The 17349-nt window shown below is 39.0% G+C and overlaps 1 protein-coding gene across 1 annotated transcript in view; it reads right to left on the minus strand.

Moving 5' to 3' along the window:
• Positions 1–234: 234 nt before the first annotated feature.
• The window catches only part of slc9a8 (solute carrier family 9 member 8), a 72746-nt gene continuing 55631 nt past the window's right edge, over positions 235–17349 (minus strand). The window contains exons 9-16 of the mRNA XM_017698233.2: positions 11959–12097; positions 10870–10975; positions 8776–8892; positions 6488–6570; positions 5879–5990; positions 5281–5501; positions 3640–3786; positions 235–1138 (exon numbers count right to left, since the gene is read on the minus strand). Coding sequence (XP_017553722.1) covers positions 1025–1138; positions 3640–3786; positions 5281–5501; positions 5879–5990; positions 6488–6570; positions 8776–8892; positions 10870–10975; positions 11959–12097 — 1039 coding nt within the window. The 3' untranslated portion in view covers positions 235–1024. The remainder of the gene's footprint in view (positions 1139–3639; positions 3787–5280; positions 5502–5878; positions 5991–6487; positions 6571–8775; positions 8893–10869; positions 10976–11958; positions 12098–17349) is intronic.

Below are 17349 nucleotides of genomic sequence, written 5' to 3' on the forward strand. Positions count from 1 at the left end.
AATAAAGAGAGCAGCTGGGGCGAGTTTATTTGAGTGCATGTCAGCAAAAATAAAGCTTTATCGCTAAGCTTTAAATAATTGAATGTCAGCTCCCCCTTGTGGTCTAACATTGACTACCCACCACTACACAGACCTAGAGCGTAATATGTCAGACCGCTGCAAATACTGTAATAGTTAAATCATACCAGGTGAATCAACATGTAACAAACAACCATTCAAGAATTCAAAACAACCTTAATGTTTATATATATATATAGGAATTTATTGAAAAACCCAAAAGAACAGGATGTGTTACACTATGGCTCTCAACAGAAAGGTAAAATATACAAATTGTAACCAACTTCAATCCATTTATTCTGATTTCTCAGTCAAAGCACTGGAGGTGTTTTATAAAGCAGACTTTAAAGAATAATAATATAAAAGCAGTCCAGATTTAACTGCATTGACTTCATTTACATAGCTTAGAACATTCTGCTTTGCAAAACTCCACTTCCCCTTCTTCACCTCTGTAATTCACATACAAACAACTTTCAGGAAAAAAACTCTGACATACATTCTTAGCAGCTACATCAGTTTAAATTAATCTGTCTGGCACGAGAACAGTGGCAATACATATTAATATATTTCAACATATAAAAGCTCTAATCTTCTCTAATCTTGATTCTTTCATATAGGAAACTAATAAATACAGAAAAACAAATCCTCCTAAACATTCATCGTTGCCATGTCCCTGTTAGTGATTCAGTAGAAAGACAAAAGTGTACGACCAGATTACAAACCTCCCACAACGCAGAAAAAATTGTTTCACTATTGCTTTTCTTTCTCGTTCTCTTTAAAGGGCCTCCCTTATTTTATTCATTTCTTTTGTACTCCATAATTGAGTTCCAAGTCTGTGCAAAACTTTCCCCCTGCTGAGGTCTGGCCTGTGTGTTTTTGGTACGCCCCAGTGAGAGGGTGCTGTGTATGTATGTGCAGTGGTACAGCCTGTGTACCAGGTTCACTACAAGAAATAGAACAGCAGGTTTCAGAGCAGTTCAGCTTCATCCTCCTCATCCTCAGAACCGGACGGACCCTGACGGACCTCTTCATACCATTTGTTGGTCAGAGTCTTCATCTGGATACGCCCATGCAATAGATCCTGTGGTAGAGAGAGAGAGAGAGAGAGAGAGAGAGAGAGAGAGAGTCAAGACCAAGACCAGAAGTAAAAAGGCAGGACAAGATCAAGACCAAATTAAGATTTTCTCACACGGAGGCATTGCACTAGGCTGGTCTCCACCTTACCCCAAAACCGAGATAAGACTGTTCATTTCCGATCTCGAGACTGGAGTCAAGTCTTATTTCCTGACTGCACTCATGGAAACTAAGCTTCTCATACATGTTGGTGTCTGAAGTTTGTTGCTTCAGTTTTTCACTTGAGGCTAATGTAACTAACGCCCCCCACCAATTAATACCAGGGAGTCTACATGCCAAACATCACACTTGCCTCCAACAGTGCTAAGTAGTTAAGTAATCAAACAGACTTGCTAATGTGGTTTTAGACCAGAAACCGTGAGACGAGTGAAGTGGCAGTCCCTCGCTCAAAGCTTTTCTGTAATCAGTTCACTCCAGCTCCGCTCTGGGTTTTTTATTTCCTGCTCCTCACTTGATCCTTGCTCAGACGTCAGAGAACCCTGCTGTATGCTCCATATGATAAATCATGAATGAATAATCAAGGGTGATGCGATGGGTGGTGCTGTCACCACACAGCAAGGAAGGCCGGGGTTTGATCTGTGTGGAGTGCATGTTCTCCCCCTGTCTGTGTGGCTTTTCTCCCACAGTCCAAAGACATGCAGTCAAGCCAACCGAAGAGATTATAATTGCCCCTAGGTCTGAGCATGAATGTGTATGTCTGCCCTGTGATGGACTGGCAACCTATCCAAGGTGTTTTCTGCCTTCTGCCCAATGTGCGCTGGAACAGGCTCCACCCCAGGAGAATAAAGAGACCACACAATTCATTTAATTATATAATGTATGACTGTAATTAAAAAAGAAAACAAACAGTTAAACATTCTGTGCTATACAGGCTTTTATCAGAAGGTTTAGGCTTGGAGTGATGGCTAAACAAATGAGGGTAAACAAACATTCTTTTAACACAATCTTCCTTATCATTCGTTCAAGCAAAATGGACAATATAAGATTAACTCTGTAATGTCTGTAGAACCTTGCTGAGATCAGTGAGGACACCTAGTATGTATATGAATGGCAGTCATGTGTGAGCTGTAGGAGTCACGCTGCTGCATCATTCAAGGCATGCAGAGAAGAAAGAACTGACTGGTTCACAGAATGGAGCAACACTGGAGTAGCTTCAGAGTGAGAGAGAACTCTCGTTCTGAAACTCTTCTGAACTCTCTTTCTGACTTTCTGAAAAGCCGTTCTGCGATCCAAGCAAAATCCCACGCGCCGTTTCTGACAATGTATGGCATACTGTTAACTATAGGACCAGAAACATGAAGCAACATATTCAAGACTCTTCAAACAAACTCTTCTAGCTATGCAAACAAGGCTGATACAATCTAAAACATGTCATTACACATTTTATATTGCATCACAAGCATAAGCTGCATTCTGAGTGTTCTGGCAAGGGGCACTATAGCGACAGCCAAGCCTGGATTTCTACCTGTCAATACTTATGGCACTCCAGCAGTTTCCTGTGCCACTGTCTGCTACACAATTCCAAAGTAAAATAGATTCGCCCATCCTTAACAGTTAGCACATAGTTCTTTTCATCAAATGCTGCTCCTTTTTTCTCCAAACATAAGTTTAGTTAATGTAGCTAAATGATTCAATTTTTACTTCCTCCTGACGATGCTTCCATACAGATCATACAACACACAACATACAAGACCTTTGAAAAAACATTTTTAATCTAGATATGCTTCCCATAATGTGCTGTTCTCACACTGATTTAAAAGAAGAGGGTAGCTTTTACTTGTTTCATACTAAGGTTCTCTTTTTTCTTCCATGGTGATTCGCTGTTTGCTTCCTGCTCGTCCATTTAAGAAATGGACTGGACAATGGGTGTCAAACTCACCCACTAAAAGGGTCAGGTTAAAAACGTCAGCATATCGGTGAGTCAGCTGTTTTTTTATTTCATTTTTACTTAAAATTTTGCCATGACACCAACAGACCATTGTTTATTCAAAATATGCTAAAACTGCAACAGCAAAATAGATATTAAATACTTATTCGAAAACATTTCTAAATAAACTGTTTTATACATTTATTGTAACTATTTTCATTTGCTTTAGCTAGACACCAGGCATCTTTTCTTTCTGTGTATACACTGACCCATAGATTGTTGTTGAGGGAAGGGGGTCAGAACGCACACTATGTTGCAGGGTATGTTGAAGACTCTAGTGCATCTCGGGGTGAACCGGGCTAATAGAAGAAAATTCTAATTATTTCTCAGGCTAAATAGGACTGTATCATAGGCCTGACTTGGCCCACAGGCCTTGCGTTTAAAACACGGGGAATGGACAAAGACTGTAGGATTGTTCAATTGTTCACCTATTCTTCTTTTTTAACATTATCCCTACATAGATGAGTACAGAAAACTGGCAGATATGAATTGGGCTGAAGATTATGGAATGATCCCCTCACCTCCTGGGTCAGTCTGCGTGTGAAGAAGGGGTTCAAGTACTTGGCGTCAAGCCATAGAAAGCCCTTCAGGTCCTGCCTCTGGAAAATCTGAGCTTCGTACTCCTCTTCCGTCAGTTCGGATAAGTGCTCTGACTCTATGGTGTTACCCTGAGGGAGACAGAGAGATAGACAGCTAGATAGAAAGATGGCCTTTTGACTCTTTTTTTTTTTTCGTTTGAGCAAGCTTACAGAGCAGCAAATGCTAAAACATGCAGAACTGAAGTGCGCCGGAAGGAAAAATAAATCAACAAGCCATAATTATGTTGCATTAAAAATATACATTTCTCTCAATGACCGAAAAATGTCTCTTCATATGACTGAGTATATCCAGCAAGACTAAACAGGGCCTAAGTAAACTGATGAGTGTGTTACATCATGCCTTTAACGTTTAACTAAATGAGTTGGTGCACTTCACTCAACCAGCTCAGTGCCTTTGAACCGGGTCTCAGGGGCTCAAAGGGGTGGGACAGAGGGATTGAGAAGAGGGTGACAAATACAGTCTCTAAGGAAAAAGAGAGAGGGATGTGGGCGAGAGAGAGACCCCGTGCCTCTCTGCTGCAACACATGGGACCTGACGCAAGCCGCAGAAACCACTGTGAAAAGTCTTGATCAGAGAAATGACAAAAAGAAGAGACTCACAGGCAACGGGGTGAAGGGGAAAATGAGGAAAGCAAAGTTATTCTCAAAGTTATTCTCAAGCTTAAGTTGAAGAGCAGGAAGAGAAAAAATGGTAGCTGTACAGGCAAGCCACAGAGACTCTGCCCACAATGGTAGAGGGACTTTGTCATTCGAGTCATCCTTTCTTTAAAGCTACACTGTGTAAGGTTTGGGGATTTGGAGATGGTGGAAATGTGTAATTGCACACAATGTGTGGAATAACATTTTGTAACATGGGTTGTGCTTCTGTATTTCTTGTGTTTCTCAGCTGATTTTGTATCTCAAAATAATGACGTATTTTTGCACAATTTTGACTTCATATCTCAGAATAATAACTTATGTTCTCATTATTTTGACTCAAATTGAATTTTAAAAAAGTCATTATTTTAAATGTAAGAACTCATTGTTCCTAACAGAATATGTCAAAATCTTATGGAAATAAGTAATTAACTCAACATTATAAACCACATTTTTGAGAAAATTAAGCCTTTTCTGACATAGTACGTCAATATTTTGTAATATTGCTGCCAGAACAGTGAGCTATTTTTCCTTTGCTACCCGGCTCTCTGTCTCTAATTCCACACACAGTAACTCTTGTCTGTTATTAAAATGAATATATAAGGTTTGTGAGAAGTCAATGTCCACATTTTATCTAATCTTTTGGGACTTTAGCTTTCAATTTCTGTCCTTAAATAGTACAGTGTAAAGTCCAGCTATTTTATTATGTTCAAACAAAATATTTGTTATACTCAAAAATACTAAAATCGATAATAACAGAAGAAAGCTAATGAGGGCCAGCTAGCATCCTCCACAAGCTTCCACTCACTGTTAGCCATGTAAATGAACTGTAAATGCCACTTCAGTATCCCAGTAAAGGTTTTAAAACCAAGGAGTGTCAAAATAAAATCACTCAAACTTTCCAGATCTGAAAAAAACTTTATTTACCATCTTCTCCGTCTTGCTCAAGTTGATGTCCTTCTTGTTCTTGCGTCGTGATTGGCTGTCCTCGATGTCCATGATGCGGATGAGGGGCATGGTCCCACCACCCAGCAGCAAGATGGTGAAGAGGACAATGACGATAGTGGTGGTGCCTATCAGCTGCCGCTTCTCAATGGGCTCCAGGCCCAAGTGAAGACTCAGGGCATAGGGGATAGCACCCCGCAGTCCTGGAAAACAGAAAGAAGCAGAAAAGAGGAAAAATAAATCTTTCTGTTTATTTATTGCATTTCTGACATATCAAAGTACAGGCAGTGAGTGCAATGTCCCAGATTCAGGTCTGAGGTGGTTTTCAGCCAAGTATCCAGGACACTGCGCTCAATTGGGTTAAATGACAATGAGTGTGTCATTATGACTAAATTAGAATTAACGAATGCCTCTTTGCGCAAATAGACCATCAATAAAACAGATCCACTGTGAAAACACTGGAGGTCAAAATCAATTTCTGAATGAACACAGTCTACTCTAAATCGAATGAAATGAATCGAAGATGCAATGCCATCCACTTTGAGAAACATGACAATATGTGAGAAGAGGATTTTCTTACCACTGAACCACATGATGAACATCATTTTTGGGGTGATCTTGTGGTCCCGGAAAAAGTTGAGTAAAAAAGACAGGGGGAAGATGTTAACAGCACGACCAAGAAGCACCAGAACCTGCAGAGAAAACAAAGAGACAAAAACAAAAGGAAACATAAGAAACCTGTGGTCTTGGTTGTGAGGTACCTCAAGGTTCTGTTCTAGGACCCATGTTATTTTCTCCATATATAAATGAGAAGTGATTAAGTGAAATGAGCATCACTAAGGACACTGTCAGAAAATACCCCCCACGTTTGGATTCCCGCTTGTCAATTTAAGGGCTAGATGCATTTAAAAGGCAAAGCGCGCATAAAAAGTAACTACCTTCAGCTACGGCTTTAGCACTGTGAGCAGTGCTTTAGGCTGTAAATGTCTGGGATTCCACTCAGACTTAACCAGCGTGACCTACTAACAAGTTCTAACTGCACTTCAGAAGCTGTTGCTGTATTACTGTGCACCTACCAGAGACCTAAAGAAATAGTGTTACTGGACATTGCTGTGTTTAAACAGATTTGAGTCTTTATGGTCCAGGCTCAGTGAAAACGGGGCAAAGAATCGATGATGTTGTCACTTACAATGCACCAGATCACGAAAGAGAGCTCAAACTTGTGAGGAAAACTGAAGATGGAGAGACCCAGGAAGGCAAACACACATGTTTCTGTGGAAAAGATAACAAAAAAAGGATCAAGAAAACATTCTTTGTTCCTTTGCACAAAACGTGAAATATTTTTAAAAGCATTTCCTTACATATTATTACATGTTGATGTAACAATAAATTAGCCACAGGCTTCAATATCAAATGTCCGTTAAAGGAAATAATGGACATTTGATCTTTTCTAGTTTCTGTTTGTTTTCCTATGAGCTGGTCTTCTCATTTCATCCATTGTACTAAATACAACTAAAATACAACCCCAATTCCAATGAAGTTGGGACGTTGTGTAAAACATAAAAACAGAATACAATGACTTGCAAATCCTTTTCAATATATATTCATATCCCTCAGGCGGCACTGCATTAAAAACCGACATCATTCTGTAACGGATATTACCACATGGGCTCAGGAACACTTCAGAAAACCATCGTCAGTGAACACAGTTCGTCGCTCCATCTACAAGTGCAAGTTAAAACTCTGCCATGCAAAGCGATAGCCATATATCAACAACACCCAGAAACGCCGCCGGCTTCTCTGGGCCCGAGCTCATCTGAGATGGACTGACGCAAAGTGGAAAAGTGTCCTGTGGTCTGACGAGTCCACATTTCAAATAGTTTTCGGAAATCATGGACGTTGTGTCCTCCGGGCCAGGACTGTCGAGGAAAAGGACTGTCCTGATTGTTATCAGCTCAAAGTTCAAAAGCCAGCATCTCTGATGGTGTGGGGGTGTGTTAGTGCCCATGGCATGGGTAACTTGCACATCTGTGAAGGCTCCATTAATGCTGAAAGGTACATACAGGCTTTGGAGCAACATATGCTGCCATCCAAGCAACGTCTTTTCCAGGGACGTCCCTGCTTATTTCAGCAAGACAATGCCAAGCCACATTCTGCACGTGTTACAACAGCGTGGCTTCGTAGTAAAAGAGTGCAGGCACAAGACTGTTGAGCAACTGAAGTTGTACATCAAGCAAGAATGGGAAAGAATTCCACCTTCAAAGCTTCAAAAATTTGTGTCCTTAGTTCCCAAATGCTTATTGAGTGTTGTTAAAAGGAAAGGTGATGTAACACAGTGGTAAACATGCCCCTGTCCCAACTTCTTTGGAACGTGTTGTAGGCATCAAATTCAAAATGAGTGAATATTTGAAAAAAACAACAAAGTTTATCCATTTGAACGTTAAATATTTTGTCTTTGTAGTGTATTCAATTGAATATACGTTGAAAAGGATTTGCAAATCATTGTATTCTGTTTTTATTAATGTTTTACACAACGTCCCAACTTCACTGGAATTGCGGTTGTAAACATTCCTTACTACGGAAAACTACATACCACCCGGAAAAACAAATTAAAGAACATTAGTGCATAGTAATGGCACCCCATCTTTCATATTTGGTGGAGCTTCTGCTGCCGAGAATTAAAGGCACTGAGACACTTTCTGTAAAGCTAATTAAGGTTAGAGAACACTCGTTGAGGAATCTTGGACCACCCCTCTATGTAGAACGTTTCCAGTTTCTTGACATTCTTTGGTGTTTGCCTGCGGACTGCCCTGTTCAAGTATTTTGTGTCCCTGCAACCATTTCTGGATTTGTTTGGGGGGTGGGGGGGGGGTGGGGTGGGTGCGTCATGAAAGGTCATTTTATGTTTCAAGCTTCTGGGAGAGGCAGACGGGTTTTGGATTTGGTTTTATCAATGTTGATGGACCCAGGAACTCTGGAGTGCGAGAACAGTGGGGTCCACTAATGAACATGCCTCTATTTTGCATTCTTTTCAAATTGAAAACCAAACTGTTCACCACAAATTATATAATCAGCATAATAGTTTCAGTAAAAAAATCTTTAAAATTTCATCATTAATTTCAGAATTTCATAGTGTTGGTACAGTATGTCCTCATTTAGCTTTAATAACACTGCAGTGCACTCCAGCTGGATTCCATTAGTTTATGCAAAAGCCTCTGAAAAGTAGATAAAATTCACCTGAGACACTTGAACATGAGCTTCTCAGAACCAATCTGACCTTTTTGTACAAAAGTCATGACATAGCCTTAACATTTGCTTAAATTTAAATAGTCAATTAAAAGGCCATGTAAAAATTTGTTATGATTGTTTTTGGCACATTACCTACACAATGATAAGCAGACCCTGAAGGGAATAGCAGCATACAGAAAAAAAAACGTAGGACAGGCACTTAAATACTTCCTTAAGAGAGGCACTGACCACACATGAAGGCCACTGTCCGAAGAGTCTGCTGCATGAGGATCTGGGTGACTGGAGACAGATTATGATGAGTGTAGTGGGACATCACTATACCAGAGAACAGGATGGCCATGATGCCTAGAGAGAAAGAGGAGATGGGTTTGTAGAATGGTTTGTATGTTAGAGGAATTTGGTATAGTAATAATACTGTAGGTCAAATTCACTATCAGTTGAATCTCTCACTTTTAATTAAGTGCTAAAAATAAATGAAAAATACAAAACGTAAACATTTGAATCCTTAAATCAGTAAACAATGCTTCCCAGGGAAGATCATAAAACATTAAGACAAATGCTAAAAAAACTAAACATTTCAGTCATTCTGGTACTGTCAGACATTTAGGAAAAAAGATTAGGATGAACCAGCCATTATTTAAAATTACATCCAGATGGAAAAATTCCATGTCCGCGTAATTTATTAGAAGTGCAAATGACTTTCTTGAACCCCTTGTCCAAAATGTTCATAATTCATTTCACATGACCATTTTCCAATCTCTCTTTATCTCCTAGAATTAAACGGGCAGTTTTTTCTGCCATTAAGAGTGATATATACAAATTATTCTGATTGGCTGTCTAGCCTGGGCTGAAACACTCTTTAGAAGTTCATTGTGAACGAGTGGGGCTAAACTGCTGCAGATGGAAAAATGTAAATGTTTTTGCAGCTTCCATACATGGAATGTATAGACTGAGTGAATGTTATGTTTTAAAACTTGTTTACATGTTACTTTCAAAGGGAAATGTATTTGTCTATGATGTGGGCCCTTTAAGTTGCTAGCTAGCTAATTTACATTCAGCAATGAAAACAGTAACCAAATGGTCAAATGTAGTCTAAAGGTCAACGTGTCATATTGTTGCTGTCCAAAGACAAAAATAAGCATCTACAAAATAGTAAGTTAAGATTAAAATATTACATTCCAAACAATTTTGGAGAATATCCGGTGGTGCATTCATCACAAAATTTTCACACATTGTAAAGAACAGCTTTTATGCTCAAATGATGCAGAAATATCAACATTGAAAAAAATGTAGATACATGCTTTACTTTGGACAGTCGCGATATACTGACTGACCCTTTGGTTAAACAGTGGAACAGATTTTTAGCACTTTGTAACATGTTAGTCATAATTTTCCAAAGTTCTCGATGGAGAACAAAATACATCAATAACTTTTCATTTTACATTTGGTCCAAACATCCTTAAAATCTGTTTTGTGTAGGTCTGGCATCTAGCTCAGATGGCCTGTATGGCCTGTAGGGGGTAGTACAATGCACACATAACCACAGAACTGCACTAAGGGACTATCTCTAAACTGTTGTTTAAGCTCCTCTTCAAAGTGGTGCGGTGCATGTTTACTGTTTAAATAATTCAGCACTCATTCCAGCAACTTACTGTAAGTATAATTACTTACAAATTAGAAATTATTATTGTTTAGCATTTCATATCTTGTCATTTTTCCCAACCTCAAATAAATCCACACTTTCGATATTTAAATCCACACTGTATACCTAAATTTACAAGTTATGATTGTATAGGAAATGAGCAGTTCCAAATGTGATTTCAAATGGCTTACCACTCAAAAAAGGATTTTTTTAAAAAACTAACCTGAGTTTTGTTAAGTATCTGTCACAGTGAGTTGCTTTATGTAGTGTAATGTCAGTGTGTCAGGTCAAATGATCATTTTTCAACTTTCACATATGACATGACCCTTGAATGCCAAACGTAAGTCACGGATCATCACAACTGTGTACTTCACGTTACCATTCTTCCGGCCAAAGAGGCCACCTGTAAGTATTCAGTTTGTGTTTGGGTGGAAGTGAAGAGACGGACGCAGAAAAAAAAAAAAAAGAGAAGCAACACTTCAGCTCAAACAGATTTGCTTACATTCCCATCAGCCTAGCCACAGATTAGGAAGATCACTTTACATGTAGAACGTGTTGATTCAGATGGTGTGGTTGCAGTGTAACCACACCCAAGTTTCTCTTCTCCGCTGCCCCGCCCATGACACACAGGTGTATTGTGTGGCAAAGAACGCAGCTGTGAGGCCAGGAACCAGACTTACCAGAGAGTTTGATCCCTTCGGAGAGGCCATATGGCAGATAGGCGAAGATAATCATCATGCCAAATTCCAAAGACGGGGTCTTTCTTAGGTCAAAATGCTTCAGACACTGCACAGAGACTGTTAAGAACTAATGACAGAGCAGATACACACAGACCTTGGCAAATTTGTCCAACCCTGACCACTCATGACGGGTTAAGTGGGGTTCAGGCGTCATTTCTCAAATGTGTTGGGTTTAAATTTCGTTACACTCATTGTCCATTTTATCAACCCCACTTAATGTATGGGTGCACTTTGTACTTCTAAAAACACGTCAGTGTCACTGCTGGACTGAGAATAGTCCAACAATCAAAAAGATCCAACCAACAGCATCCTGTGACCACTGATGAAGGACTAGAGGGTGACCAGCACAAACTGTGTAGCAGCAGACCATCGTCTCTGACTTTAAATGTACAGGGAGGACCAACAAGGTAGGAGTGTCTAATAGAGTGGACAGTGAGTGGACAGCGTTTAAAAACTCCAGCAGCACTGCTGTGTCTGATCAACTAACACACCACCACCACGTCACTGCAGTGCTGAGAATGACCCACCACCCAAATAATACCTGCTCTGTGGGGGTCCTGACCACTGATGAACAGGGTGTATGATATTAAAGTATGCAGAGAAAAAGATGAACTACAAAGTGCACCTTTTAGCAACATCTGAGCTTTAACAGTATAGATACATGTGAGTTCACTATTTGGCAAGCACTACTGTCCTTTTCATTTCTGTGCTAATTAATGACTTTTATGGTGTTTATGACCTAATTAATAAACATGAATAAAATACCATTTATAAAGCTTTAATAAAACTACTAAACTTCAAAATGAGCTATGTTTAATCAACGTTCTTCACAATACGCCTTCTCTAAATAGTTTGGAGAGTACATAGTGAATGAGACCTACATATTTAAAATAAGATGTTTATTTCTAATCATTCTCTAACTATCTTGGCTTGAAAAACGGCACGTGTATATAAAAACATTCAGCTCAAATATATAACTACCCACATATATGCACACCTGAATTTCTCAAAGCTTTTGCAGAAGGATACGATGGCGGATATGAGGCCGGTCAGTGTGCCCAGAGCGGCTGAACCGAAGAACATCTTCAGGAAATAGCCCAACGCCTGCAGGAAGGTTTCCCAACCGGTCACCGTGGAGACGTCTGAGCCAGCAAAGCCCTCTGCCGTACTGAGGGTGGAAAGATGAGTGTTTGGTAAAAATAAATAAAAGCATTTGAAAGAAAATTACTTTAACACAGGTTCTGACCTATTTACACTAACACATCTTCTACTAAAGACAAGCCATTTTACAATATAGACACATAGATAGAGAAAGAGATCACAGTACAACCAACCAGAGCATTCAAACAAAGCCACAGGAAGTCTATGGGGGGCAACAGTGTTGTGTTTCAGAGTCTAGCAGAGAGGAAGAACGCACCCCACCAGTTTTAACCCTGTTCCACTCAGAGCATATGTCGGCTTGGCAAAGTCCACCGCTCTCACCATGTGTGAGAAGAAATATGTCTCAATTATTTAGCTTTATTTTCCCTCAAGTGCATTTAGGGCTCCTGAAACTGATCGAACCCATGAGCAAGCCAGGATCACCGCAACCGAAATAAACACATTAAAAAGCATACCGTTCTCTGCAAGTGAGCAAATTGTTTAAATTGTTTATTGTAATTTATCTTTGTTTAAAATAGTTTTTAAAAACATTTTTGCTATTAGAATTAATGCAAATAGAAAAAAAATAACAAGCCTTTATTGTTTTTTTTAAAGTAGCCGGTTACGATACTATAGTATAGATATAAATATAGTTGAAGAACTGAACACCCCCAGTCAAATTCCATGTTGTGATCATTTTTACAGCTACAAAAGGGAACATTGTCCTCTACAGGGAGCAAACTTCAATATGGTAGTTGGTATATACACAATAGCTGTGACATCATCCACCTGCTACTCGACACACACTCTGACTCTACACAGGGACTGTTTTCAGCATCATATTCAGAGGAACCTGCATCTGTCTGTACGTATGACAGGCTTTCTGCACAACACAGCTGAAACTAAATATAATACGTATTATTCAGATGGTGTTAGGCTTTATTTTTTTTACATTAGGTCATAACATTATCACTTCTGTCACTCTGGGATTTCAGTCCCGTACAAATTGGCCATGTCCAGGTGTCGGCAACATGTCACTCTTTTACTGCCCCGTTGCGGCTCCACTGGAGAATTCGATTTTTAGGTAAAATGATCCTCATCTGGAGTAAAATAAAGCTCTGCTGATCATTCTAACACATTTTTAAAATGAAATGGTCTTAAATGTTGGAGTTAATGTATAACTGCTAATTCACCCTTTAACCCTGAACGCTGGCGTGCAGACTGCTGGTCACCATAGCAACAGAAACAATCTCACCTAGCTATCAGCTAACGAATGGCAAAGAAAGACATTCAAGACGATCATTGATAATTGGGGAATAATGGACTTAGTTGCATTTATAATCACTCCCGCTGGTTTCCTGATACATTGAATCTGCAGTGATAAACTGGAAGCTGAAGTCAGCTTCTCCTTTGCCAGCCTCTCAAATTTTTCCGTTCCCCCTTAAACAGTGCAGCAGGTTCATTCTGGCACCCCACGCACCATTTAAGGTGGAACGGGAAAAAACAAGACGTTGGCAAATGAGAAGCTGACTTCAGCCTTGTAAAAAAAAAAAAAATATGAAAAGACATTTTACAAAAAACTATGTGAGAAAAGCAGCTACAGCCAAGCTAAAGCTTAAAGCAGAGCAAAGTAAGGCTGTGTTTTTGTTTATCTATACCAGGACACATTTTTTTTAGGACATATTTTATCCAAGAGGGTAAAACTGGACATAAGATGTTTGGTTGGTTTTTGTTGAAAGACATTAGTTGCGACCCCTGGTCAGTGCGTGCTCCCATGTCATTAAAGATTCCCATGTGAGTAAACACTCCATCGTCATATCCTGTGGAAACTGATGTTTTTGCAATATGCCTGAAGTATAGAGGCACTAAAACAAGCATTTTCTCACTGTCAGAGCAAAACCTCACATCTCTGAAATGATAATAGGAGAAGGCAAAAACATATTTTACGTTTAATGTAGGTCAATGTAACTGTACTTTCTTCCATGTCTTTTGGTTCCTTCATTATAAAATGTACACATAATGTGAAAGGCAATGTTTAAATTACTTAAAAAATATTAAAACAATAAAATGGATAAATAAAATGGAATGGTTTTGTTCTGACAGTGTCAAGCTAACATGTGTTGTCCTAACTGAAGTGAACGTCTCAAAACATTAAAACGGTTTTATTTAATGCAGCGATGGTGACTGCTGGCTATAAATTCCTAAGCTAATGATGAAGTTAATTTCAAGCAACCTACTATGGACTTGCGGTCTAGGTCTGGTTTTAGTATAGTGCAGTAGCAGTAAGATGCTATGTGTTGAAACTACACATACTACGTATTATTCAGATTGGATCAGTCATCATCTATGGCAGTGGTTGCCAACCCTGGTCCTGGAGGACCCCCTGCCCTGCACTTTTTAATGTTTGCGCTGCTCCCAGTCAAAACAGAGGATTGATCCCCCGTTTGTACCAGCAGGAAATTCTGCCCAGTTCACCAAACTTTAGTAATTATTTTTGCCCCTTTAAGATTTGTGATTGTTTTGAGTTTGTTCAGACAGCTGCCCAGTCTTCCTGCACAGGCTGTTGCTGCTGCCTTGGGAGACGGGGGTGGGGCGAAGCAGTTGACGCAAGATTTAAGCCGTCAGGCCATTAACATTACAGGTAACCTATAGTCACATAACCTGCCCTCCCCACATCAGAATAGTATTTTGCACTACTGTTAGTGCTAATGACACTGTATTTATCACTGGAACATAGCAACTTCGCATACACAGATGGGTAAGTTGTATATTGTGCATATATTTCATTTTTATTCCACTTCTATTGCTCTCAGCATAAGCATGTAATTATTTTCTATTATGGATTAGCTCAATTGTATCACACATTCACTTTATTTCTTACTTTCCAAATAAAAAACAAACTTAAATTGAAAGTAAAGCCTTTCAATTTAAGTTTAAATAAGCACTTTTATCAAAAGCAAACCATTATCGGAATTTCTGCTACAATAAAAAAAATCAGCTACAGAGTACATTGCAATTAGGAAGTAAAGCAGGCGAGACTTGTTGTAACTCACAAATAGCTCTGATTCCTCTGTTTAAAATAAACAATAAAGCCTCTGACTGCCAGCTGAAGGAAAAAGAGATCAGATTATATACATATATATAGTTCTCATCTGGCCAGAGTAGCTAAAGCAAGCTCAGGACTGGTCAAGGCCACCTTGCTCCAAATCCATATCCCTAATACCAAATCCCCCAACTCTGCTGACCTGCCTGCGTCTGGAACGGAGAAGACAGTGAGCTTGGGAAATGTATTCGGAAGCTAAAATGGTCACACAGAACTAAAGTAAACCGCGTTATCTGCAGGTGACCAGATGCAAACTACATACAGCATGCGTAGCCTAGTGTCTGTAAAATATGACTATCCATTGTAAGCTTTTGCAGTGGTCAACACAAACTTAACCTCTTCTTGTCTGGTGGACAGTGTGTTTTTCATTAACTGATATTGTCTTTGATAGCTGACAACGAGGATTAGCAAATAGGCTCACAAGGCAAGTTTTCTCTGGCCCCAGCCGGTCCTCAACACTGTTTTCCAGTTCAATTAAAATTATTCAGAATAATGGCACTAAATTAAACACTATTCTACCACTACTGAAATGTATATACACATAAGAGACAAAAAAATGAGCCACTCTTTTTCATTTTTCTTTTTAACAAGACAGCAAGTGTAGCGCAGAGCACATTAAAGGCTTTACGGACCATGTTTAAGAAGAGAACTGACTGGAGTTCAGACCGTTTGGACAAATGTTAGGTTAGTGCCCAGGTAAGTGTGGTTCATGTTCACTGTTCCACTAGGCTTAAGACCATTGAGGTAACTTCAGCACAAACACAGGCACCTCCACTTTGTATTGCGCTGTGAATCATCAATAAATACTTGGTAGTAAATGCCATTTTCCTCCTTTTCAATGACAATAATAAAAAAATAAAAAAAAACAATATGACAATACTTTCAATAATAAAAATACATAAAAATAAAATAATTTAAAAAATAAAACAAAACACATAAAATGTAAAGGTTAATAAAATCAAGTTAAAATAAAATGCAAAAGATAAAAAATACTAATAAACAAATTTACTCAAATGACAAATATTAACAAAACAATAATAAGAATAAGAGAATGAATAATAATGGATAAAATAACAAATAGACAATAAAATAATGAAAATAACAAAAATAAAGAAAAAAAAAATCAAGTAAAACAGTTGCAGGCAGAGTGGAAGTGGTTAGAGAGTAGAAGTTTAAAATGACCATGTGACACCAGCGAGCTGAGCTTTAGTGTGTCCTGTATTAAGTTCCAGCTCGCTGGTGCACTGTAACTAAAAGCAGATCTTCCCAGTTCAGTAAAAACCCTTGGTAACTGGCATGTGATCCAGCCACTGGATCGAGTCTGATAAATACCATTATTTACAGATATCATGGAAATAATATATTCTGGCAAATGGCTGGAGAGTGTTTTAAAAATGAAAATAAACCAGTGTGTTTCCCACCGTGTAGCTAGTGAGGGTCAACCAACTTTTCATACAGTCTGCAGTGAAGAGTGTCATAAGGGTCTCCAGTGAGTCCAGTGGTTTGAGGGAGCTGACAGATGCGAGTTTGTAAATTACATCACCAAGGTCCATGACAGATAGTAAGGTTGCCTCAACAATTCTTTTTCTAGCATACACAGGGAAAAAGGATTTATTTCTATATAGGTAACCAAGCTTCTGCCAACATCTGCTAACCAATTTATTAATATGGGGTTTAAAAGCGAGTTTATCATCCAGCCATATGTCAAGGTATTTATACTCTGTGACTCTCTCAATGTTGGATCCCATCAGGGTAGTGATATTTACAGAATTAAAATCTATGAAAAAAATGTATTAGTCGATCTGGAAAATAGCATGAACTTAGTTTTCTTAGCATTTAAAACCAGTTTGTTTTTACGCAAAGCAACCTGTAGAGCATTAAATGAGCATTGCAGTTTTGTTATTGCAGCATAAACGGTCAGCTGAACAGTATAAAGCCATGTCATCTGCATACAGGTGTACTTTGCAGTCTAAGGCAGAGGCAGCATGTTCATTAACATGTATACGGAATAAAACTGGGCCCAAAATTGAACGTTGTTGTACTCCTTTGTATATACTGAAGAAATCTGATTTGTAATTACTCAGTGCTACGCATTGTTGTCTGTCTGAAAGGTAATTCTGGGTCCATTCTAGTGCATTTGTATCAAAGCCAATCTTTTGTAACTTCCTTAGAAGAAG

This window comes from Pygocentrus nattereri, chromosome 9 (assembly GCF_015220715.1).
Source record: "Pygocentrus nattereri isolate fPygNat1 chromosome 9, fPygNat1.pri, whole genome shotgun sequence".
Taxonomy (NCBI): Eukaryota; Metazoa; Chordata; class Actinopteri; order Characiformes; family Serrasalmidae; genus Pygocentrus; species Pygocentrus nattereri.